At 41.7% G+C, this 27,312-nt stretch overlaps 1 protein-coding gene across 1 annotated transcript in view; it reads right to left on the reverse strand.

Annotated features, from left to right (window-relative positions):
* The window catches only part of FAM81B (family with sequence similarity 81 member B), a 56,850-nt gene extending 38,656 nt beyond the window's left edge, over positions 1-18,194 (reverse strand). Inside the window, exons 1-2 of the mRNA XM_027545587.1 lie at positions 18,097-18,194; positions 15,144-15,208 (exon numbers count right to left, since the gene is read on the reverse strand). Coding sequence (XP_027401388.1) covers positions 15,144-15,187 — 44 coding nt within the window. The 5' untranslated portion in view covers positions 15,188-15,208; positions 18,097-18,194. The remainder of the gene's footprint in view (positions 1-15,143; positions 15,209-18,096) is intronic.
* Between the last annotated feature and the right edge of the window lie 9,118 nt (positions 18,195-27,312).

Genomic DNA, 27,312 nt, shown 5'->3' on the forward strand with positions numbered 1-27,312 from the left:
GTTTCTCAAGCAGGGATTGTTCTACATTTGACCCGCTATTCTAATAAGCCAAATTGGATCCACATAAATTTAATGCCTGATGATCCTATATGGAGAAGTGAGCTGCTTTCTAACTGCTGGGAGAAATGATAGGTCAAAGGCAAAGATTAATAAAAGAGTTAGAAGTTCAACAAAAAGTAAAAGAAAACAATGAATTAGAAAAGAAAAATATATACCTGTGATGGATTCATTTTGATATTTTGCAAAACTAATACAATTATGTAAAGTTTAAAAATAAAATAATTAAAAAAAGAAAAATACAAAGACTAGGGCTATTTAGTTATTAGGATAAAGAAACACATAAAATCCCAATAACTCCTACTGGCATGAGCAAATTACTCCTTCCCTTCACAGATAAACATTTTGGAGAACAAGTAACTTTTGTTGTGCATTTTTCTTTATTTAATTTTCTTTGCTTATTTTTGTGACCTAGTCTCTGTAGTCGTACCTTGTATCTTTTGCTTGAGCTCATTCTCTAGAAGCAAGTCACTAAGTTATACCTATATTCAAAGTGAGTGAAGATCCACCTCTTGACAAATGGAGCACCAGGAAACTTTTGGTCATTCAAAGACCACCACCCTGTCACAGTCATCCAGCTGGCTTCTTGGAAATAGAATGCTTCCAGAATGTCCTATATTTCGATTTGAGTGGCTGTTACATGGTTAACTGTATTTGTCAAAGTCCACTGAGATATAGACTTTGCATATTTTTAATGCATATTAATTATACCCCAATCAAATACTCTTAATATTAAGGGGGGAAAGTTTCCAGATCCCTAGAAATCTTGCTAAGAGCTTCTTCTCCTATACATTAGTTTGTCCTCGATTAGCTCTGAAAAGAAGGCAAAGCCAAAACATTTTTCAAATAATGTAAGATCTCACTACATCTACATGTTCCAGGGATGGGAAAGCAACTGCTCTTCCAATGTTGCTTCTTTTTTAGGAGCAAGAGGAGAAGACCTGATTGGAAAAGTTATTCTGTAGGATAGGGGGTGGCTGATGATGGTTTTAGTCTGGCACTCACGCACACCCCGCCTCCCAAGCTCATTGGAGCTAACAAGACTTCATTGGTGAACAGGATTTGGCTGAAATCTTCAGGGAAAAATGAACCCACAAGCCAAAATATCACAACTTTGAGGAGCACAGGCTCAAAAAACCAATTAGCCAACAAATAAACAATCTACTAGATTATGTGCAGTGCTTAGTCTCTCAGTCATGTCCAAATCTTTGTGATCCCAGGGACTGCAACCTGCCAGGCTCCTCTGTCCATGGGAATTCTCCAGGCAAGAATATTGGAGTGGGTTGCCATGCCCTCCTCCAGGACTACTGGATTATAGATTCCTATAGAAGAGAATTACTAAGTTATATGCAATAAGAGGGCTTCCCTGGTAGCTCAGCTGGTAAAGAATCTGCCTGCAGTGCAGGAGACCCAGGTTTGATTCCTAGGTTGGGAAGATCCCCTGGAGAAGGGAATGGCTACCCACTCCAGTATTCTGGCCTGGAGAATTCCATGGATAGAGGAGCCTGGTGGGCTACAGTCCATGGGGTCACAAAGAGTCAGACACAACTGAGTGACTTTCACTTTCACACAATAAGAAATTGTTTTTAAAAAGTGAATAAAAATATTAGAAGTGAAGATATGGGAAGATATTGGCAAAATGAAAAAAAAAAAAACAAACAAGTAGAAATATTAGACATGAAAATAGTTAAAGAAACAAAAAAGGTGGGATAACTATGACAGACAGGAGATAGCTGAAGAATGAATTAGTGCTTTGGGAGAGAAGACTGAGAACATCTACCAGACAGGCATAGGAGTAGTCATACAACTCAGAAGTGTGAAGAGTCAGAATGAAAATCTCTTGTCTGTCTCCAAAATCAAATGCTAACCTCTACTCCCATACATTCCTGTCATTCTAAGAGAGAAAAAACAGAAGCAGAGGACACACCTTAATTAATGCTCCTGATGTGGCCTGATAGAATGACAACAGAAACGACACACAGGAGGGTCCTCAGGCTTCATGTCCTCTCTCTCTATAGTTCTTTCTTCTCTCTGTCACGGCCTCCATTATCCTCTACTTTTGCCTCCTTGTCTTCCACACAACGGCTAAGAGTAGTCATTGTAAATGTGAAGATAGAGCTTGCCTCCTGAAAACCCTCTGAAGGCTCATCCGTTCTCTGGAAATAAAATCTTTTTTCTCCTTCCCAGCCTCATCTCCTCCTGCTCTTCCCTCTGCTCACCCTCACTCAACGACGCAGGCCTTCTTTCTGTTCCTCAGGCATGCCAGGCAGTTCCTAGCTAAGAGCCTTGGCACTTGCTATTCCTTCCACTGGGAAAGCTCTTCCCTACAGTCTCTTCATGGCTGCCTGCTCCCCATTCTTTAGGCATCAGCTTCAGCACCCCCTCCTCAGACAAACCTCCCACTCAGTCACTTTCGATTGTAATAGCCCATTTCGTCGTCTTCATAACATCTGTCATTACCTTGACATCATCTAATTCACTTGTTTGTGTGTATTTTCTGCCCTGCATCACAAGACTGGAAGTTCCCTGAAGGCAGGCACTTTGTCTGACTTGTTCTCCACAGTGTCCCCAATGCTGAGAAGAGTGCCTGACACATAGTAGGTGGCCAATAAACTATTCGTTGACTGACTGGTCGCTCTAGCTGGACTGTTTCCTTAAGGCCCCGTTGTTAGAAAATTGGAGGAAAAAAAATGGTTCCACAAAGCTGCAAGCTGTCAGAGCCTCAAGGTGTACAGTTTGCTTTCCCGAGCAGTATGAAATATTTAACGTTGGTCTGGCTGAGATTCATCTCTCCTATCACCTGCACGTCTGAGGAGCAGAGACGATTTAGCTAAGGGTTTCATCAGTCAGATTCCATCCAGCACTCATTTGGCTCAAAAAATGTTTTTCTGGAAAATTACCAGATGGGACCTCGTACATAGAAAGCCCATTCCTTTAAACCCCCGCCGAGCTGACAGTGCTGCCCTGGCTGGGACTGATGAGTCACAGGCAGAGGAGAAGGGGATGTCAGGCCCTGTGGACAGTGACACACAGCCTAGCGGTGGACTGCAGCTCTGGTCCTTGTTTTCCTTGAGCTGGGGCTTCTTTCTGTTCTCCTGACAACCTGCAGCCTGGATTTGCCAGTGAAAGAGTATTTCATCCCCGTTCTTCTGTTCTGGGCTTCCCTGGCGGCTCAGCTGGTAAAGAATCCACCTGCAATGCGGGAGACCTGGGTTTGATCCCTGGGTTGGGAAGATCCTCTGGAGAAGGGAAAGGCTACCCACTCCTGTATTCTGGCCTGGAGAATTCCCTGGACTGTATAGTCCATGGGGTTTCTATATAGACTTTTGTAAGTCATGCTGCATTCCCATCAACGTTTAGAATTTGTTTTCTCTTAGATATTCTCAGTATGGCAGACACTGTTGGTTACCTTCCTAATAGCCATCCCTGCTTCGGCCTGATTTGGTTCATCCTCCTGTCCCCTAGGTCCTTCAGGGTGGGTCGGGGCAGGGCACAAGCTAATCTTGGTGGTCCCATTATTCTGGGCTGAGATGCCATTGGTTTAGGGAGGACCACGTGAAGCACTACTGGCCAGTGAAATGCAAGGGGAAGCCTACTGTGGGGTTTCTGAGTAAGGTTGCTTGCCTTTAAGAAGAGATTATCCTAAAAGATCATGTCCAGTTCTTTGTAATCCCATGGACTGCAGCCCACCAGGTTCCTCTGTCCTTGGAATTCTCCAGGCAAGAGTACAGGAGTGGTTGCCATTTCCTTCTCCAGGGAATTTTCCCGACCCTAGGATCAAACCCGGGTCTCTTGCACTGCAGGCAGATTCTTTACCAACTGAGCTACTAGGGAAGCCCTTAAGAAGTGATACCCAGAAAGAAACTTCCCTTTTCTTTCCTGGATGTTGTCATGTCTGTGTGTGATGCCTGGAACTGCTAAAGCCATCTTGTGATCATGAGGGGAAAAAGGATAGCTGGGAAGAAGGACTGAAAACACTTGAGTACTTGATGATGATGTTCAGCCTCCAAATTAACAGAATTCTAGATTTTTAATGTGAACTAATCAATGTCCTTACATATAAGCCATTTTGGTTGGAGTTTTAATGTGTAGCTGAAAGCACTATCTCTATATCTAGTAACTTACCAGTAAAAATGTCAATTGAAATAGAAATATGTCAGTCAATATTACTAAATGTCTACTCTGGTCCATGTATAATAAATACAGGTTCTGTTCCTCAAGGAACTTAGTCTGATTCAGTATTTCTTACAAAGAAACTTTTTACAGGGGTTGGGAAGGAAAGGAAGGTGCTAAAATGAAGATTCCTTGGCACCACTATAGACCTATTCATTCATAATTTTGATGGTGAGGGGAAGAACAAGAATATGTATTTTAGGGACTTCCCTGGTGGTCCAGTGGTTAAGACTCCATGCTTCCATCACAGGGGATTTAGGTTTGATCCCTGGTCAGGGAACTAACATCCCACATGCCTCAAGGCACAGACAAAAAAATAGAAATAAAGAATGAAGCCACTATAGCTTAAAAACTTTAAAAAGAATTTGTATTTTAAATAAACACTTAGATGAATATATTCTAATGACTGAGCATCGCTGATTTATTTAAGACTCGTCCGGTGGGCAGTGAGACCAGTGCTTCTAACTGCGCTACAGTCCAGGCTCACCAAGGGCCTGTGTGCCCTCACTCTTTGGATGTACTGGCAGCTGGTGTCAGGGGTGTCTCCAGAAAGAGCATTCTATCCACAGGATTATATCTGAGGAAACAGACCTAAGACAGGAGAGGCACCAGCGGAACAGGGCTGCCACCTCTGCTCAGATGCCAGTCTGCGGTCCTGCCTTCAGGATTGGCCTCAATATTGTTGCTCTTTGGTGCCTGGAGGGAAGCCTTGCAGGGCAGCACCGGTGCTATGTGAAAGTGCTTGCCTGCAGCCATGGAACTTTTAAGTGGCATATAAATGATGAACTGTAGTTACTTGTTTTCTTTTGATTCTTAATATTTATTTTTAAAGCTTATTTTATGGTTTAGTGGAGAATGTTCCTTTTTGAAATTTCTTTTCATGCCTGAGATATAGTAAATCTCATACTATGAGATAATTGCCGGGAGCCAGCATATTGCATATTGAGTGCATATTGCATATTCAGTGCAGCACTTTCCACAGCATCATCTTTCAGGATCTGGAATAGCTCAACTAGAATTCTATCACTGCTGGGAGCCAGCATGAGGCACTCCACCCGTGGCAAAGGTCATGAGGAAGGAGGCTCGGCATACCCAAAGGCGGGATCGAGCCTCAGGAGTTCCCCTGGAAATTCTCGAGCATCTACCCCCAAAACCAGAGTCTGCCTACTTTCTGCTTTGTGCTTTCACCTACACCTCTGACTTTACGGGGGGCTGTCCCCCACTACCTCTCTCTGAAAAAAGAGTTAGCTTACAGCTCCAGTTAATAATTCCTGGGTGTGACAGTGTTTCAACCTACAAACTCCTTTGGAAATCCTCTAGCCTGCCTGAATAGGTTTTTCCGGCCACATGTGATTGCTAAGAGCCTCCCAACTGTGAGAGGCAGGAGATGTTCTAAACTGTCTAAACACAGATTCCTTTGAGTAGTTAAAAGATTGATTAGAAATTGTATTGGTGAAGGGTTTTTCACTTATTGGGCCAATGTTTGCTGCTAAGTCTCCATACTCCTTACCTACTGTGTCCTTGGCAGTGTATTGATTGATATAATGGGTGTATAGAAATGTAAGTAGTAGCCTCAATGTTTGTAACCTTGGACCCTTGAGTTAATTCTTTTCTTGATTGAGCCCACCTCACCTTTGCCCTATAGGAATGCAGCTTTGTCCAATGCTTTTTTGGAGGCTGGTGCCTGACTTTGGAATAATCACCTTTAGAGAAAAATAAGTTTCTTAAAATGTTAACAGGCCTCCTGGCCAGAAGATGATGTAAATCACCTGAACTTTTGCATATGATAAGTTTGAAAGCCTGGCTTCAATTAGGATCAGGAACTGCTGTCCTTGCATGACTCCACCCCTTCCCCCATTATCCTCTATGCACAACTTAAGGTATAAAAACTACTTTGGAAAATAAAGTGCGGGCCTTGTTCACCGAAACTTAGTCTCCCCATGTCTCTCTCTCTCAAATTCTGGCTGAGTCTCCATCTGGAGCGCGGAACCCGCCATGCTTGCTAATTATGCCTGGGCTTCTAAGATCCAACCGGGGAGGCCTCAGTGTCTCCTCTCCTTCGGGAGAACGGAAGGACGCCTGCGGCCTACGTAAGTGGTGCAAACTTCTTGTCTTGAAGTTTTATTGGTCTCCCGCGTAAACCAAGCTACTCAGCCTCTTTTCTCCACTGAATTTTCCTACTAAGCTATCTGCATTCTATTACTCTTTATATCCTTAATTAACGTTTAATTAAGCAATTGTTTCCTTATCCTCGCCTACGCCGTCTCTCCTTCAAATACCCTGGATCAGCCGGGGCTGGACCCTGGCAGATAATCATTTGTTAATGATGTTTAATGGGCTTCCCTGGTGGCTCAGAGGGTAAAGCATCTACTTGCAATGTGGGAGACCTGGGTTTGATCCCTGGGTTGGGAAGATCCCCTGGAGAAGGAAATGGCAACCTGAAACACCAAATGATGCTCTGTTTAGGTCTACTTGTGTGATCCCTATCAGATAAAGAGAGCTTAAATATATATATTTCCTATTTTTCTGCCATAAGGAAAGAGAATATTGCTTTCCAAATGACTTTCATAAACCAATGACTGGAGTAACATCCAACACATGAACATTCTGTCTTCTGAGAGAGATTCCTGGTAACACTGTTGTTCAGAACATCAGATCATCCGAAAGTTTAAAAACTGAGGCTTTTCACTAGTAACAAGATGTGGTTACCCTGAATTTGAAAAATTCACTGCTTTATTAGTATATCATATCAGTGAGACTTGTGTATCTAAATTGAACTGTGAAAGGAAAGATAGAACTGAATATTCCATACTAGCACAGATGGAGTTACTAACCACAGGAGGAAGTATTCCTAGGGGGCCTTTTCAGAGGGATACTTGGACTTTACATAAATCATTGATTATGTAGCTGACAACTGAGTCTGAACAGATTTTCCGCAAACTCTGAGTTCTGTTTCTCTACGGTTCAGTGTGACTTGCACCAGCTGTGCTGTTGCTGGCAGATGCATCGGTACAGAGTGACTTTCATGTCTCTGCCTGTTCTGTTCTTGTGACTAGAGCACTAAATTTACTTAGGAGACTTGGAAAACCATTTCAGCAACCTGTAACATTCAAGAGACAAAAATTGGAAAATTGAACTCCTTTCTAGAACACAAAGGGGCATAGCTGAAGAGAATTTTCATTTCTGTGAGATTTATTCTATGACTGGTTACATTCTCAGTGCATATAGTCTGGCAAACAATAGTGAAATAAAGGGACATTTCAGAGAATATTTTGCTGTGTCACAAAAATAATCCATGAGTATGTGCGTGGAGTGATGGGATTGAAAATGTATTTTCTATTATTTCCCGGTTGCTTGTTCCTAACTGTTACCCTGTCAGATGGTTTTGGAGGCTCTAGAAGTCTCCTTTGCTGACTTTTACACACAGGGCTGAAAGCTGGAGGTGAGTGAGGGAGGCAATTTCAATTTTAAATCATCCATAACAGGAAGAAGTGGCCCAGTGGGGTTGGGTCAACCCTGGCCTGCGTGGAGGAACCAGGAAAGGAAGGGACTCTAAACAGTGATGCCTCTGAGAAAAGGCTGGAGAAAGAGACTGGCTGTGGACTTTTCCCAGATTCAAGTTACGTAGTATGAGGCAAACTCCCTGTGTTCAATAACATTTTCAGTAAAATTACAGACTTCGTAATGTACTTGTTGTGATTGGCTTTCTGGTGGAGACATTCAGGCGGTCAGGTGTCCCTGAGTCTCTGTGTGGATGGGGGCTTGGTGGACATCTGAGTGACCCAGGGAAATACATGGACTGCAGCAGTGAGTTGTTTTGATGGTACCTGGAGTTCTTACAGCGTTTTGTAGTGCTCTTGAAACCCTGACCCACATTACCTTGCTACTGTTGGGATTTGTGTGTTATTTATGGGAGTCCCCAGGGGAAATAAGACTCTATGTGAAGTGGGAAGACTGGGGGTTCAAGTTCTGCTTCTGCCACTTAATATCCTTCACCCCTAATAAGCAGTCCAGAAGAGAAGCCCTTTATTTGTCCTATGGAGATAACTCCTGCCCTCCTGAGTTGGCTGAAGTTGATCAATTTACCTAATGTATCTAAAGTGAAAGTCACTTAATTGTGTCCGACTCTTTGTGACCCCATGGACTGTATAGTCCATGGAATTCTCCAGGCCAGAATACTGGAGTGGGTAAGCCTTTCCCTTCTCCAGGGGATCAACCCAGCCCAGGGATTGAACCCAGGTCTCCCACACTGCAGGCGAATTCTTTACCAGCTAAGCCACAGGGGAGCCCAAGAATACTGGAGGGGGTAGCCTATCCCTTCTCCAGCAGATATTCCTGGTTTGATCTTCAGGAATCGAACCAGAGTCTCCTGCATTGCAGGTGGATTTTTTACCAACTGAGCTATGAGGGAAGCCCTTGTAATGTCAACAAGGGTCACACATGTGTGTTCTTATTATGATAATTATTGATTAGATGGTGTTATGGGAAAAGATATGTTGATGTTCTAACCCCTAGCACCACAGAACATGACCTTGAAGGTCATGGCACATGTGACTAGTCACACTCACGGGGGTTGGTGGGTGCCTAAGGCAGTTTGACTGATGTCTTTATAAGAAGACAGCCGTGTGAAGGCAGAGACACCAGGAGGAGGCCATGTGAAGACGGAGGCAGAGACTGGAGCCGTGCATCAAGGGGCACCAGGGATTGCTGGCTGTCACCAGAAGCTGAGAGAGATGAATTTCTCTCAGAACAGTCTCCCCAGAGCCCTTAGAAGGAATCAACCTGCCATGCCTTGATTTCATACTTCTAACTCCTGGAATTGTGAGGCTAAACGTCTGCTGTTTGTGGTACGGTGTTGTTGCAGCCCTAGGAATCTGATACAAATGCTAAATTATTTGAGGGGAGTTTCTAGCCCAGGAGAAATGTAAGGAATTCATTATCACATGGTTTGATGTCTCCATAATGCTTATAGTCAACAGAGCACTTTCACAAACATCCATTCATCTCATCCCTGCAACAAGTCCTTGGTATAAGTAAAATTTTTCTTAGTTTAGGTGGAAAATAAAGCTTGAAGATTATCAGTAATCCAGCCAAGAAATATCAGCCTGCCCCTTTGACTCTCTTACCTACATCACAGCAGCTTTATTTAGACCAATTAGTACTTCTCCCTGTTATATTTATATATATATATAATTTATATATATAAATTATATATTTATATAAATCCAAGTTATTCTCAGAGATAAGATATATTTATTCCTCTGAAATATAAATATACATGTATATATATACTCAAGATAAATATATGTATTTGTAGATATAAAGCTATATATATATTTAACTGGCATACATATTTACACATGTATATTCTTCATATATAAGTATACAGTCAAGATATATATGTTTCTATATGATGTTATATATAAATTGCATATGTATAATTATATTCTCTGCATATATATATGTATATATATATATTTAGCTTGCTTCCAACATTATGTAATTTTTCACCCCAGTTATATTTCCTGTGCTTGGCTCACATCTCTCCTTGGAGTCCTAAGGATCCTCTCTGTGGTCCAGGGGTTGGAGGAGCATGCTCTCTGCTCTAGAGAACCGAGGCTGGCCTTTGTCTGACTTCAGCTCAGTTCTCACACTAGCTCTTGGGTGTAGGGAGAATTCAGGGAGCCTCCTGGGATGGGAGGGAGTGAGCTTCGTGTGGGCAGTTCTGCCTTGATTGACATGGGAGTGTTGTGGGTAATGCCCATTTCCTGTGGCTGCTTCCACCTGTAGCCAGAGTCTTGCCCATTACGGGGGTTGAGGGTGCTCATGGAGATGATGCCAGAGAGAGAATAAAATACTGCACTGTGGCTGACAGCAGTGCCTCCCAGACTCAGCTAAGATGTGAATCCAGGCTGCTGAAACCCCATGGGTGGACACCGTGGAGGAAGATCAGATATAGCTGCATACACATCTTCCACACTGCAAGGGATGGACTGGAGACAAAGATATCCCAGGATTCTAAGATGTCCCAGGGTGTGTGTGTGTTGAAAAGATAGCCAGCAGAGGGTGTGGATAGCCACGTGGTTAGGGAAATAGGCTTTGAGATCATGGAGACACAGATTTCTGTGTTTGAATCTTGGTCTGTTGTTGCATTGTGTGACCGTGGGCAAGTACTTGACTCCTCTGAACCCCAGTGACTTCATCTTTAAAAAAGCAATACTCTCCACATCTTGGAGTTACTGTGAAGATTGAATGAGATAATTAACACAGAATGAGACCCAGAAGCTTACTCTGGTGGCTCAGACGGTAAAGCGTATATCTGCCCACAATGAGGAAGACCCAGTTTCGATCCCTAGGTCAGGAAGATACCCTGGAGAAGGAAATGGCAACCCACTCCAGTATTCTTGCCTGGAAAATTCCATGGATGGAGGAGCGTGGCAGGCTACAGTCCATGGGGTCACAAAGGGTCGGACATGACTGAGCGACTTCACTTAAGAGCCGGAAACGTTAACACTGCATATGGTCAGTGGGGCCAAAGACCTGTGCAGGGTGGGAGGGTTCTGCCAGGTAATAAACAACTTGCTCACAACCCAGAGTGCCCTGTATATCTTTTTTTCGTAAGCTATGCAGACCATTTTGAGCTTTCTCACCTGAGAGCTGCTGCTGCTACTGCTAAGTCGTGTCCGACTCTGTGCGACCCCATAGATGGCAGCCCACCAGGCTCCCCTGTCCCTGGGATTCTCCAGGCAAGAACACTGGAGTGGGTTGCCATTTCCTTCTCCAATGCATGAAAGTGAAAAGTGAAAGTGAAGTCGCTTAGTCGTGTCCGACTCTTCAAGACCCCATGGACTGCAGTGCACCAGGCTCCTTAGTCCATGGGATTTTCCAGGCAAGAGTACTGGAGTGGGGTGCCATTGCCTTCTCCCACCTGAGAGCTAGTTGCCCTCAAAGATGGATATGATACTGCCAAATAAAACCCAAGAGATCTCCAACCTAACATGACCTATCCCATGAAACACTCAGTCAACAGTGTTTTTTGTCTCCCTTTCTTGTGTATCCTAATGTGAAATATCTGTCTTTGCGTGGCAATGAGAGTGATGCATCATAGTATAATAAAATGTCTGCCAGGGTCCTAGGAAGAAGCGTTGAACATGACTATATTCCAGGCCCTGAATGTCCTATTCGACTTACAAGTAGAGCTCATTAATCATTTATTATTTTGCCCATTTGGCTCACTTAGAGTTTTATGTATCCAAATTTTAAATACCATTCTTTGGCTGTCACCCAGATCTCCATCATCCCGAAATGTACTCCTGAGAGCATCTCTGAGATACATATTGGCTATAGCTCAGCCTGGACAACTCCTCAGTACAAAACAACTTCATTTCTTTGGGCCAGAGAGCATCACAGTTCAGGTTTATAGCCCCTCCTTTTTATTCCAGTCCTCTTTGCCCCTGTGCTGTTCTGACACACCACAGGAGAGTTCCACCTTAGCAAATTTGCTTCCCCTGTATGTGCATGTGGCCCACTCCCTCATCTCCTGGTTTTTGCTCAAATGCTAACTTCTCACAAGGCCTCCCCTGGGCAGATGATCTAACAGTGTGAATCTGTTCCTCTTCCTAGAACAAATGTTCCGTGAGGGCAGGGTCTTTGTTCTGTTCACTGAAGACTGTTCAAGGGCCTGACATGTAGTATATAGTCAGTAAATATATATAATCAGTAAATATTTGCTAGGTGAATAAATGGCTATAACCATTTTGAAGACCAGGAACCTAAGGGATAGAAGAGACCTTAAGAGTAATTTGATTTTGTGGCGAGATACCCATTTGTTTTTTTCAGGAGATTCAATTGAAGAAAATGAAAAAGTAATTTATGAGCAGAATTTGTTTTCCACTCCAAATGAAATCCTGTGGGGGAATAATGTATGCTCCTAAATCTCAACCACTTACTTCATTACATAAAAGAGTGCTTAGGAGTGTAACTTGTGGGCAGGGTTGAGAAACAGCAAATAGTGGTGACTCTAATCTGCATTCTAGAAATGAATTCTGAATCTTACCTAGAACTGAGACAGCCCTTGGGACTCAGGCGCTTAAAACCCCACCCCATTTTATGGAGGAGGCAGAGACTGCCTGGAGAAAAGACATTTTCATTTTCTTAAGGTCACATAGCTGATTACTGGCAGATTCAAGAGTTGGTGCCTAGCCACCATGCAGTGCTCCTTCTACCAGCAGAAGAAAAAGGAAAAAGGTGTTGGTGCTTCTCTGCTTAATTAAACTTAAATGAGCGCTGACTGCACTATCATGAAATCAGTGGATGTCTGTTCGTTGCAAATCTATAAACACATGGGGAAATCAGAATTATTTACTGCCTTTAATAGAATGTCACCATACTTGTCCTAGAAATGATTGCAAGCATTCCGCCTCCCCCTGCTACATGGATTATTAATACGACCTAACATTTAGCAAGCACTAATAGTGTGTGGGTGTTGCTCCAACTGCCTGAGGCTGAGAAGAGCCGTGTACACGCTAGGGCTGTCTGCCTTTTTAATGTGCTTATCTGTAGCCAAACTCTGTTCATAGAATAGGCATTTATCCCTCTTGCTGCTTGATTTTTTTTTTTTACTCTTTTCAGTTGTTTTTATTATTTGTTTTTAGTATTACCTATAAATATGCCCACATAGATTTATAAGGCAAAGCCTCTGAGAATATGTAACATATATTCAGACTGTTTAATGAGTTTTGTACTTGTGTGAGTACTCTGCTTCCATATCAATACATTTGTTACCACTCAATGCATACTCTCACTTGAAGGAGGAAGTTATTTTAAAAATTGTGTTTATGTTTATTTTGTTGGATTCGTTATGTCCATTTAAAACATCCAACTGGTGATTGAAATGCCCAAATGCCATTTTGCTTTTCCAGTTAATCAGAAATCTGCTGCTCTAAGCAGAGCCCTAAAGATTCAATTGCTCCATCATCATTCTCCATTACTTTTGTCAACTACAGCTCTGTAGGAATCGACATTCAGTGCATCATGATAGGCTGTTGAGGGTCCCTGCCTTTAGGGAGTTTGCAGCCTGCTCTGGGAGGTTAGAGGAGAGAGACTGAAAGAAGACCAGCCATCTCAGGTGGTAGATAGAAGGCTCTTCATCTATGACTTAGGCAGCAAGAGAAGGGATGTGGGGGAGATCAAGATAGAAGTGAATCCTGAGGTCATCATGCTTTGGCTTTGAATCATTGAATCCATCTTTCCCTTTGTTTCAATTTTGCTTTCTCTGGAATCCAGGAAATGGCAAAAATTTCTTTGGATTTCTTTTTAAGTTTGTTGCCATCTTCCAGGGATTTTCTCTCATCTTCTATGATGTAAGTCACCAGCCCGAGCTAACGAAATGTACTTGGCTTCACATTGGAATTTGACAGAAGAATGATTTCTATTCTCTATTTGTCATGTGGAGAGTCAGATGGGAATAGGTCTCTGTGTTCTCTTTGGCAAGGTTAGCTAATACAGCCAATATGATCATTATTTTGTGCATGCCACCTTCATTGTCCTTAACGAAGAAAAAATGCCATCTATCCATGTGTCTTATTTTTAAACATTAAAAAAAAAACACACCCTTTCCTCTTGTTTGGTTTAATTTTCTCTAAATTATATCCTCATTATCCCATAAACAAATATGAATTAGGGGTAGCATGAAAAGAAGGGCTGAAAACTGTGCTCGATCTACTTGGAATGCATTAAATTAAGTTGACTAAGAAACAGGGAAATTCTTAATGGTGAACATTCTGGAATATTTGTGGCATGCATGCATGCTTAGTCACGTCCAACTCTTTGCAACCCCATGGACTGTAGCCTACCAGGCTCCTCTGTCCATGGAATTTTCCAGGCAAGGATACTGGAGTAGGTTGCCATTTCCTCCTCCAGGGGATCTTCCCTATCCAAGGATCGAACCCACGTCTCTTGCATCTCCTGCATTGGCAGGTGGGTTCTTTACTACTGTGGCACCTGGGAAGCCACTGTAATATTAGTGATTTTTAAGGTTTTATTGGCTTCATGGTTAAAAGTAGTTTTAAAAAGAAAATCCAGTATTTTTACTTTTCGTTTGGAATCATTTAATTTGTTCGATCATTTCTTCCCCCCTGTGGTCATGATGTATGTTTTAGGATCAGAATTATCTTAAGGGTACAGTGAGTGGGTCTTAGAGTTTCTAGTTCAACCTCTTTATTTGGCAAATGAGAGAACAAGCCCAGAGACACAGGGGACTAAGCATGAGGTCATGCAGAAAATTATTGGAAGGCCTGACGCTAAATCCCAAGTGTCCTGAGAACTTTAATGGGGACATCAGATCACATGCCTCTGTGACACACTCAAATGGAAACTCAAACTAATATGCATTGTCCTGTGATCCTGACTTGTCCAAACTAAGATTGTTTGGACAATGTGCATGTATTAATTGCATATTTCCAAGTCCCTGGAGTTGCCGCTCTCTGTAGACCTTCCCTGGATGAGATTCAGGTGTGGTACTGTACATAGCAGAAACAAAACGTTCTGATGATTGATTTAATATATTTCAACATTTCCTGAGTTTTTATCTTGAAATGTTAACATATTCATTTGATTTATTTTGAAAGTCACGGTTAAGTATATCTTATCTTGTCATATGTCTTTCATTGCCTATGTTGTGTTATTTTGTTTATAAATCTATATGAAACTGTAGGGGCTATTTAAAGAGGAAGCAGTAAAATTGGCACGTTTTGTCAGAGAGGAATAAGGGATGTTCGCTTTCCTGACATGGTTTAATGCGGTCCTTCTGAAAGAAGAGAACTAGTTTAGATAAACTCAAAGATCTCATTCAGGCCCTTTAATTTCTAATGTAATCATCACCCATAGTTAAAACTGTTGTAATTCAGACTTACTTGTCAACATATTCAACTAGATCTGTAGAATTCTTGGTTGACATTATGGCCGGAGAAAATCTTACCTGAAACAAAGGTCATGGGTTTAAAATGTATCGTTAGCTACTTTACAGGGAAATCTTATCCATCTTATGATGTCTTAATTTAAAACAAAATCGACGCTATAGGCCACAGATCATTAGCTCAGTTAATCTTGCACATGCCCCATTTGTACCTCTAGAGGCTAAAACCCAAATCAAGTTCTGGGAAAATTCTGGACAGTTGCATTTCATATATTTGGTACCATAGTCAAGAAAAACTTTCTGGAAAAGTCAAAACCATAGATTGTTCTTAGATGGTATTTTAATGAAATAGCAAACGATTATTGGCTGGGTTACTAAAGATGTCTTCACAGAGTGAATTATTCCTGACCTGGTAAATTCCAATGGGAATCAGCTAATTTTAAAAGACAAAGCCAAAATCTAGAAAACTTGCCTATTCAAATAATTTTGTTTTCTAAGAAATCTGTCAGGGTCTTATAGTCAATGAGAAATAAAAGTATAGAGCACAGATTTGTACATAATTTCTAATGTTAAACATAATTGGCTGTATGGACACCACTAATTCAATAAAATGATACTAGAAACTTCTACTTGCATGAAAATTCATTTAATTTTGTAGCATTTCTAGGAGGAAAGAGGTTACCAAATGTACTTACTATTTTGCTTATATTGAAAATGTTTTAAATATTAATGTTCTTTTATTTTTTAAAATTAAAAGAAAAAATGAATTTACCGTCATTTTAATAGCCTGTCACTGAGCTGGATTCAATCTGGAGAGTATGAGTTGTATTCCAGTTAAAAACTTAAATAAAATATGTTCCTAGGGTATTTTTTCTTGGTTTATGTTATTAATGACTGGAATGGTGAGTAGAGTATGTTAAAACCCATGACAGAAATCATTCCTTTTGCGAATGCCTTAAGAATGACCACATCTTACTTCTTAATTTAGGGCTAAAGAAACGTATTTGAAAACCTCTCTCCTCCAACAAAACTTAAAAAAAAAAAAAAGAAAGGTATATATGTTTTCAAGGAGGCTAATACAGAACGCCTGACAACAGGCTCTCCTGGCCAGCCCACTCAGTGGAAGGAACCAGAAAAAGCTTGAGGCTGTGCAGATGGAGCCAGTGAGCCATTTAACTGTGCTTCAGGCCCTCTCTGCCCAATGTTGAGTGGAGTTTGCCATGAGTCTGGTGCTCCAAAGCCAGGTCTTCGCCAGAGAATGGACTTATTATACTAATACCCTGAGCACACAGATGTCTGTGGTATGGGAACCATCCCAGCTCCTTAGAGAATGGGACTGGTCTTCTGCCCTGGTTTGTGTTTTCACTCTGGATTCTGGCTGGAACAGTGCTGTGCCATGGGCTCCTCACCTACTTACCGCCAGCTCTTTCCTTCTCACCTCTCCACGGCTGCAACCCAGCCTGGGGGAGCTTGTCTGTGGGCTGGTCCCTGGACTCGTATGTTTGGCACCTCCTAGTCTTTTGTGAGTACTTGTGGAAAGAAAGAGTGCGATGTATATTGTGTCCAAGGACGATGACGAATTGGACTATTGTCTTCCTTTCTTCTTTTGAAGTAAAGCAATTGGATATATATCTGTTTTATCTATTTATTTTTTTAATCAGTTTTATTTTGCTCATTTTTAAGTTTTGCTTTGGAAGACAGTAAACAGCATTCTCTTAAAAGCATACCTACAAGTCACATACTTTTAGAGTAATAAATGTTAAACCTCACAATTCAGGGAAATTTGGAAAAATATAGAAAAAGTAAAAGATACAGGAAAAACAATCCTAGAGCAAAAGCTGTTAACATTGGGGCATAACCTATTTACTCTTTGTGCACTTTTTTAGGTATTTAAGTTTTTATATTTTTGCTAGTTGAATATAGGAGTCAGCTATCCCACTGGATTGAATTGAATATAGGAGTCAGCTATTCCTACAAACTAAGCATAATTATATCAAAATTGCCTCATAAACAACTGTGATTATCACAGGATATTTAGAAGTATTAGTTTTCATTTGTTTAGTAATAATGCTTTACAACTGAATGGACTATAAAATATGTTCACAGATATGATGTAATTTCATTCTTGAAACAGCTCTGTAAAGTGAGAATCATTAACTTATGGATAACAATAGTTACCTTAAGTAACTGAAATCCTTCTTTATTAGAGAAAGAATTTAAGATGATTATTTTTATAGGTGAGAAATCTGAGGATCAGAGAAGCAAGGAACTTACTCAACATCATGTAGGTGATGATAATGGTCAAGCTGAGTCCTTCCTACCTGCCTTTGCCTTAGAGGCTCATTCAAGCTCCACATCTTAGGATAGGCCTAATCAGCCCATTTCACATAAGAGGAGGCAGAGAGTTTTTAAGTAATTGTCTGAGTCATGCAGCCAATATGTGGTACAGCCAGATATATAGATACCAAAAGTCATTGCTTGACATTGTGCTAGCTTTCCAGTCCTCTTCCCATCACAAGAGGCTGTATCCGCTAGTCAGAATTATAAAGCAAAGTCTGAAAACACTGCTTATTTGAGTGTTTTTTTAAAAATTAATGGGGAAGATATGACAAGTACATAACAATAAAAATTTTATTTAGTTATTTTCTTTTTTGTTAGAACATCCACACTTTGAGTTCCTTTTAAATCTTCACAAAAATAAATAATGATCAAATTTCTAGCTCCCCATATTAAAAGTCAGTCCAATGAATGAACTGAGAAATCGAGATCATTTTTTTTGCAGCTTGTGCTGGCCTCAGTCATTTTTTCAAAGCAGAACAAACAGGAAAGGTGAGAGAGTGAAAAGGAAAGCAACTCTTCCTGGACTCCTGAGATCTCTCTAAGCAACATTAAGCTTTAAAGAAGCTGAACAAAATATCTTATTTTTAATATGAATATCTAAGAGTACTTGCTTTCTTTTCTTGCTCACTGGCTGAGCCAGGAAGGGGGCCATCAGGTTCTTCTGGCTGTTCCTTGGCAGCGGCAGTCGGGGAGGCACTTTTGTTTATATCTGTCTCTAGGCAACCAGAATGCTGAATCAGATCAGGAACTACCGCAAATGAAGTTTTTGCAGTGGTGGCAATTGTTTATTTTTTAATTGAGGGCAGTTTCTGAACATACAGTGAAATTTAAGGGGAGGCTTCTCATTTGTTTCACATGTCTTTCCCTCCTTCCTCTTCTCCCCAGTTCTCCCCCAGGTCCGTATCACACCTACAGAAAGCTTATCACCTCGGATACTGCCATGGGACAGTCAGGAAACTCCTAAGAGGCGCTCATCTGGGTCAGACTGATAATAGGCAATGATTCCTCACCCCATTGTGCTGAAGCCTTCTGAATACCTACTTCGGGATTTATTACCTTGTTTGTATGTAAAAAGAAATATAAGTAAGCTAGTCAAGAATGAGTGGAGAAGGAAATGGCAACCCACTCCAGTGTTCTTGCCTGGAAAATCCCAGGGACAGGGGAGCCTGGTGGGCTGCCGTCTATGGGGTCGCATAGAGTCGGACACAACTGAAGCGACTTAGCAGCTTAGCAGCAGCAGTCAAGAATGAGACATGTAGAGTCCTTGAGTAATCCATGAGATAAATACCTGAAGTCATGATGCTTGATTTCCTGACTTTATTTTTTTGGAAAGGGAACAGAGGTTTTTATTTTCTCTCTCTGAAAGCCAGAGTACTAAGGAAACTTGATTGCATCCTGACCAAAGTCTTCATGTTTCTGGGGCATCTTCCTGGGGTGGCCCAGCGGCATTGTGACTGCAGGAAGGAACTGTGATGTCGATGGGGTTGGGGGTCCTCACACTTTAGGTCCTAGGTTTAGGGGCTTCAAGTGTTTTCCTTAATGCTCATTGTAGTAAAAATCTCTAGGTCCTTCCCACCTCTTTGTCTCAATGGGTGGGAAGTGGTTATTTTTAGACCAATATTTCACACCCTTCTGCTTATTTCCCCTTCAAAGTTTGAGAAGAGACCAGTTTCCATCAGATTAAACAAAGAAATGAGATGCTGCCATACTCCCAAATCTTCTTCCCCAAGTATGTTAAGGCAGTTAACTCTTCTTGGGCTCCAAAATCATTGCAGATGGTGACTGCAACCATGAAATTAAAAGACGCTTGCTCCTTGGAAGAAAAGCTATGACCACATGAGACAGCATATTAAAAAGCAGAGACATTACTTTGCCAACAAAGGTCCATCTAGTCAAAGCTATGGTTTTTCCACTAGTCATGTATAGATGTGAAAGTTTGACTATAATGGAAGCTGAGCACCAAAGAATTGATGCTTTTGAACTGTGGTGTTGGAGAAGACTCTTGAGAGTCCCTTGGACTGCAAGGAGATCCAACCAGTCCATCCTAAAGGAAATCCAGTCCTGAATAGTCTTTGGAAGACTGATGCTGAAGCTGAAACTCCAATACTTTGGCCACCTAATGGAAAGAACTGACTCATTGGAAAAGACTCTGATGCTGGGAAAGATTGAGGGCAGGAGGAGAAGGGATCAGTAGAGGATGAGATGGTTGGATTGTGTCACCGACTCGATGGACATGAGTTTGGGTAAGCTCTGGGAGTTGGTGATGGACAGGGAAGCCCGGCATGCTGCAGTCCATGGGGTTGCAAAGAGTCGGTCATGACTGAGTGACTGAACTGAACTGAACAGAACTCCTCCAGGACGCTAGGTAGAGCATTACAAAGAATGCTTCAGTGACAGGTGGGTGGGGTAGACAGGCTTTGTTTGGTTGTTTGGCTTGTTTCAAAAAGATGTGGATTGTTTTAGCTCTGAGATACTTTCCTGACTTTTAAAATTAGAATTTGCATATTTTGCTAACACCACTTGGCCCTCATAAGCAGAAGTGACGTTACTGGCTGAGTCACTTTTCACTCGATGGTGCTGGTTTGCCTTGCTCTGTGGGCGTGCATGACGTTCAGAATACGAAGTGACAAATTTTGATCCCATAGAGAAAACCATGCGTGATTTTGGCTTCACTGGTGTACCCTCACTAAGTCCTTAAAGCTTACAGATACCATTTCATGGTCTGCAAGCAATCTAAAGTGCTGGCGATGCCGCTCATCATCATTTTTAGAGGGTGCCAAGTGAGACTGACACACCAGTAACAGAGCAGGTGGTATCGTGTTAAAGGTTAGAACCCTGACTTCTCAGTCTACTGGCAATTTACTTTGGGCAAAATTACCTCCCCTCTTCAGGCCTTAGTTTTCTCATCTGTAAGGGGAGCTAGTAATATTGCTTTCATAAGGTGGTTGAGAGGATTCAGTGCAATGATACACTTCAAGTACTCAGCTGAGTGCCAGGCTGGAGCTCCACTAAAAGGCAGCTATTATTAGTGATTATTTCTCAAGGTGCCAATTATCTAAGAAATGAGAGACTGTGTGAGAGGAAGACTGGATTTGACCTTGTTAAACAACTTCTTACAACTCTTTCTCTTTTTAAATTCAGCAAATCCATAGGATTTGCTAGAAAAATGGGCCCCAAATGAAATGAGAGTCTAACTTGTCTGTTCTCTAAATGGCTGCTTGTCTTTTAATAGAAAAGTGCAAGTAAAATACATGTACCATTGAATTCCTGCCTGCCCAAATGTGTAGGAAAATCCTTCTCGGAAGTCAATGATCTTCAAAAATGCGTCCTTATCTAGGGCTACCAAGAATATAGCCTAAAGTAAAGAAACCAATGATGTTCAATTTCCACCTTAAAAACTTAAAAATGACATTATGTTCTGGTATTATTTTTTAATATGCATAAGTGAAAGTCTTTCAGTCGTTTCCAACTCTTTGCGACCCCATGGAATATACAGTCCATGGAATTCTCCAGGCCAGAATACTGGAGTGGGTAGCCTTTCCCTTCTCCAGGGGATCTTCCCAACCCAGGGATTGAACCCAAGTCTCCCACATTGCAGGCAGAGTCTTTACTGTCTGAGCCACCAGGGAAGCCCAAGAATACTGGAGTGGGTAGCTTATCCCTTCTCCAGGGAATCTTCCCAACCCAGGAATCAAACTGGGGTCTCCTGTATTGCAGGTGGATTCTTTAGCAACTGAGCTATCAGGGAAGCAGATAGAAGACAAATTTTTAAATACAATTTTATTTACTCATTTATTTTTGGCTATCCTGGGTCTTCATTGCTGTGTGGGCTTTTCTCTAGCTGCAGCGAGCTGGGGCTACTCTCTCATTGAGGTTCATGGGCTTCTCATTGCAGTGGCTTCCCTTGCAGATCACGGGCTCTGGGGGCATGGCCTTCAGTCATCGCAGCACGTGGACTCAGTAATTGTGGCCCATGGGCTTAGTTGCTCCAGGGCATGTGGGATCTTCCCGGATCAGTGATTGAACCCATGTCCCCTGCATTGGCAGGTGGCCTCTTTACCACTTGAGCCACCAGGGAAGCTCTGATTATTACTTTAAATGTAGGCATAAAGGAATAATCTTGAGATGTGGTCAGTGAAGACAGAACTGCTGTGTGCTGTTGTGTACTTCACAACCCTAGGGGGCGCCATTCACGCAATTCAGTTCAGTTCAGTCGCTCAGACGTGTCTGACTCTTTGCAACCCCATGAACTGCAGCATGCCAGGCCTCCCTGTCCATCACCAACTTCCAGAGCTTACCCAAACTCATGTCCATTGAGTCGATGATGCCATCCAACCATCTCATCCTCTGTCGTCCCCTTCCCCTCCCACCTTCAATCTTTACCAACATCAGGGTCTTTTCCAATGAGTCAGCTCTTCGCATCAAGGGGTCAAAATATTGGAGTTTCAGCTTCAACATCAGTCCTTCCAATGAACACTCAGGACTGATCTCCTTTAGGATGGACTGGTTGGATCTCCTTGCAGTCCAAGGGACTCTCAAGAGTCTTTTCCAACACCACAGTTCAAAAGCATCAATTCTTCACTGCTCAGCTTTCTTTATAGTCTAACTCTCACATCCATCCATGACTACTGGAAAAACCATAGTCTTGACTAGACGGACCTTTGTTGACAAAGTAATGTCTCTACTTTTTAATATGCTGTCTAGGTTGGTCATAACTTTCCTTCCAAGGAGTGTCTTTTAATTTCATGGCTGCAATCACTGTCTGCAGTGATTTTGGAGTCCCCCAAAATTCACAGAATACTGATGTAGATTTTCATGTTTGTTAGGCATAGCAAAATTTTCAGTCTCTCGCCTTACGAGTTTTCAGGCAGATGTCAAGAAACGTCCAACTTTCTCACAAGTGAAAGTCAAGGAAAGGTCTTGAGAAAAAAGTGCCTATTTCTGACTCACCCACGAGTGACTGTGGGCCACTGGCCATCCCAACTCAGAGTGTCTGCAGAGTGCTGTGTCCTCTGCTGAACTGGACTCAACCAGCACGGGGCCACAGCAGCCAGTAGTCATTGGAAATTTCCTCCTGATTTCCTTTTCCTTTTAGGTCACCTCTCGCCTGTTGTCCTAACTGCCCTCAGGCCCTCCTTTCTGGAGAGATCTCTGTGGACCTGAGGACCTCTGCTCACTCCCTTGCTTCTTTGCTGGTCTTAATTCAAATGTCACTTTTCCAAAGAGACCTTCCCTGACTCTCTAAAACTTATTGTTTCCTCTTATATACACACTTCCCGTTTTCTGCTATATTTTCCTCTTTAGCATGTATCTATCTAATTTGCACTTACTTTGCTTACTAATTGTTTCCTATGCTAGATTCTTAGCTCTTGGGGGCAGAAAATTTTATCTCTTTGTTTGCTCCTCTGCCACGGTGTCTAGAATAGTATCTGGCCCATGGTAAGTGCTCAATAGTGAAAGTGAAGTCGATCAGTCGTGTCCGACTCTTAGCGACCTCGTGGACTGCAGCCTACCAGGTTCCTCCGTCCATGGGATTTTTCCAGGCAAGAGTACTAGAGTGGGGTGCCATTGCCTTCTCCGAAGTGCTCAATAAATGTATGTTAAATAAATGAATAAACGAAGTCCATGAACACATGTGGACAAAATTCTGCCAAGGAGTTCAGAAATACAGGTGACAGCGGATGAATGTGGTGTGAGTTGTAGAGGAGCTGGCATCTCACCTGAACTTTGCAAAATGCACAGACTGGAGGTCCCTAAGGTCTGAGTGGCAACTACAGAGTCTGACTCCTCTCTTGCCTCCCCCCACCACCCCCCTGCCCCTCCATAGCCCCACAGACACCTCCAGGGGCTCTTACTGTCTAGGTCCCTATTGACACTTGGAGAGAGGAAAGGTCTCTCTCTCTCCATCACTGAACATTTCTTGTCATGTCCTCTTCCTGCCTGACTTTCAGCCAGTTTCCCTCTTAGAAAGTGTCTAATCAATTCAGCGTGGCCTTCACATCCAAAAAGGGACAATGCCTAAGTCCAGGTGTTGCACACATCAGTATGTATAAAGCTTGCCTGGAGAGCCTCTTAAATTGTAGACTCCTGGGAGGAGTTCGCACCCTCACAGGTTTCAAGGAAGCTTGTTTTGATTAGAAACCCAAGGACCACACACTGAACAACTCAAAGAATATAATTTCTAAAGGTGGCGTCCATTCCTGTGAAACCTACAAGGAGCCTACTTGTGGCTGGGGAGCCTCCTCGATATTTCTAAAATTGCTACTATATTCCTGTAAACTATCAACTGTCTACCTGCCTGCCAGTCTGCTATCCATCCATCAGCATCTTAGATTCTGTGTCTATGTGGATTTTCCTCCTCTGCAGTGATGCTGGAGGAGCTTTCTCCTTTCAAAACAACTTCCCGGAGTCCTAATTACCATCTGCACCTCCTCCAAGCCTGAACCACACCTTACCAGAAGTCTCCCCTCAGGTGCCAACAGGCAGTTTCCAGTCAAGCTTATCTGGTGTTTATACCTTGATAAATATCCTCCCACCTCTTAGCGAGGCTCTCTTTGTCCCTTCTCTGGTTCCCTGTTACCACTTCTGTCTCCCCCACCTCTGAACAAACAGCTTCTCCCCAGATACCTAATTGCAGTCCAGCTCTAAGGTGAATTCCCACCTCCCTCCGCTGTGTTTCCTGCCTCCAACCCCCACAACCTTTACCTGTCTTTGGCTAATGCCAGCCAAGTCAATTGACTCACCAAATTAAGAACTGCAGTGCTTTAAAATATATCAACTTTGGTAATTTGCAGTGGAATAAAATGCCAAGGGAAAAATACACTCTGGAGATGTGAATTCATCTTTGTATAGAGTCTGCCACATGTTTTCACATGTGCAAACAGGGTCCAGGACAAACAAAACACAATGACTTAAAAAAAACTACTGTGGCTGTTAATGACAAAGGGTAGGTAAGCTAATCGTTCAAAAACAATAACAACCGGAGTGGCAACTTACTGTGTTCCTACCAGATCCAGGGACCATGAGTTTCTGTGGAGGCAAGCAAAGCTCGTGCTCATTGTTAAATCGGTGTACAGAATCTCTGGGAGATTGGACACAGAATATTTATTCTCGCTGCTCTAGTCGCATGACTTATTTCCCTCATTTCTCTGTAAAAATCTCTTTTGCTGAAAGGATGCTTCTTGCTCTGCCAGGTGCGTGCGCCTCCTGCATTCAGCAGCCTGTTTTCAAAAACCTGAGTTCCACATCCCGAGGGCGTCGGCTCTCCAGGCTCAGGGCCTGCTGCTCCAATGACCTCCAGGAGCCTGTTTTTGCTGTGTGGTGAGACCAGTGTCCCCAACCTTCCAGCCTCACACCAGCATCAGAGCTTCAAGGTGAACAGAAATATCTGTTTGAAAAGCGTATAAATAGATTCTAATCCCCAAATCAATGAATGTATTTTTGGCCCTAGATGTCTACACATTTAGCCAAATGGCTCTAGGACAGAATTTAATATTGTATGTGTTGGTTTCGTCAGTAGAGAGGGTAATGAAATTCACGAGGGAAGTTTTTCCTTGTTCTGGGAATACCTTTATGTCTCACCATTAAGATATATGAGGTTCTGTTGTGTGCAAAGCTTACCTCTGGGGCCCATTCCCTGAGCGTGTACTGCATAGTCACATCCTCTTATGGCTAGGATGCCTAACCTTGTGTGCATTTGGGCATCTTCCCTTTGCCCTTCTTCTTGGGCAAATAGTTTGGCTATCTTTTTTAAAAGTTAAAGTGAAAATAGTTTTGTCCAGTGTACTTTTTTCCCCCTAGAAATTTGTGGTCAGCTTTTCATAGGCATAAAAATAAATAGTCCAAACTGGAACCTTAGGGAATGAGAAAACATTTACTGAATGCCTACACGTGCAGGGTATGGTTTATGTGAATTTCTATGTTTATAGTTCAGTTAATTCTCATAACAACTAAATGAGCATAGTATCCCATTATATAGGTACAAGTTGAGGAACCTTCTGAAAGTCATACAGCAGTGTGGCTGACTGAAGTCTGTGCTCTTTCTATCTTGCCAAGCTGCTTATCTTTGAAGTCTCTATAGATCTTCATCCTTTCCTGCACCCTGCCCTTCTTTATGGCGTCTCTTCTGCCCCTTGCCAGTCATCTTGTGTTTTAGACATTTCAAGCTTTCTGCTGAATTCATTCAATCGTTCAATTCCTCGTTTACTCTGTCAGTCACATAAGCGTTCAAACGTTTCTTGGGTGATTTCTAAGTTCTTTTCTAGATATATAGCAATGAGTAAAACATAAAAAAGTCCTCTGATATTCTAAAAGGCAAGGTACAGCAAGTCCATAGGCATTAAAGATGAAGCATGCTGAGTGCAATTGTAGAGGAAAGCAGAGGTGTAGCCAAGCAGAACTCTTATACAGTTACCTTCTCTGAAATTGTTATTATAATAATCCTTATTATTCATCATCTGAAATAATCATTGTACACTTCGATGGGCTTTTAGCCTTTTTTCTATGAACATATACATGTATGTGTGTGTGTGTGTACTGAAGATCATATTATATGTGTAATTTTATATGCTGACTTCTCCATTTAGTCTTAATGGTATGTTATATTGGATATTTTACCTGTTATTACATATTTTTTAAAAAATAGGATTTTAATAATTGGCTAACCATAATTCTATTTAACTGCTTCTTCATTTTTGCATATTTAGGTTGTGGCCAACTTTTTGGATAATGATAATACAGTGATAAAATTTTATATAAAATCATTTCATATACCTCTGTTCTCTAAGAAAATAATGGATCAAAGGGTGGGAATATTTGTGAGAATCTTGATACACATTGCTAAACTGCCCTGAAAAAAATTATATTTTTGCAAGGCAAATTGAAAATGTGTAACAGGAGACATAAAATTTCTATACCCAAATGTGGAATTTGTACATCTTAAAATATATTCTGGGGAACTATCCAAAAATATAGAAAAAAACTTATAAACACGTTCGTCATGGTGCTAAAATAACTAAAAATTGGTATTTGTTTTAATTGTCCAATATGAGAGAAATGCTAAGAGTATTATTCTATAGAACTTAATTAGGACTACCATTAAAAATAGTGTTTATAAATGATTACTGATGATACGTAAAATGTATATTTACAATGTTCAGTGGAAAATTGAGACAGAATGTTACATATAGTTTGATTTCAACTATGTTACGACAAATTCCAAAAAGAATTTTATCAAAGTTTTAACAGCTTTTTGGAGGATTATGCATAATTTTTTCCCTTCTTTCTGGTTTACTGTATTCTTATTAATATGAATTGCTTTTATATTTGAAAAAAGACTGAGACAACTCTTCCTGTGTTTTAAAACTGTTTTCTCCCCTGATTTCCTTACTGATGTCAGTTTGGAGATAAAATTTCAGTCCTACTTTCCTTTTCTAATGGTGTGCACCAGCTTTTGCATTTTGTTAAGAAATCATGCTAGAAATCACAAATTTCCTGGCTGCAGGCTTCTTTGAAATGAGCAGGCTGAAAAATGCCTGCTAATTCCAGAATGCCTTCACAGCTTCCACTGGCCAGATCTGGGTATGGGATTTGAGATGAGGAAATGTGGTTGAGTTCCTGACTTGTTCAATTCCCACGTCTCTTAGAAAGCAGCAGAGAAGGTTCCTGTCTGATCCGCGATTGATCCCTAGAGAAGCCGACAGGGAGGCACTTTCAGAGCAGAATATTCAGCTTCAGGATGAGGAAGCACTTTTCACTCTAGGTCTCAGACTCAATTTCCATCAGTCAATAATTTGTTTCAGACTTTAGTCCATGTTTATTTTTTAAGA

This window comes from Bos indicus x Bos taurus, chromosome 7 (genome assembly GCF_003369695.1).
Source record: "Bos indicus x Bos taurus breed Angus x Brahman F1 hybrid chromosome 7, Bos_hybrid_MaternalHap_v2.0, whole genome shotgun sequence".
In the NCBI taxonomy this organism is placed as follows: Eukaryota; Metazoa; Chordata; class Mammalia; order Artiodactyla; family Bovidae; genus Bos; species Bos indicus x Bos taurus.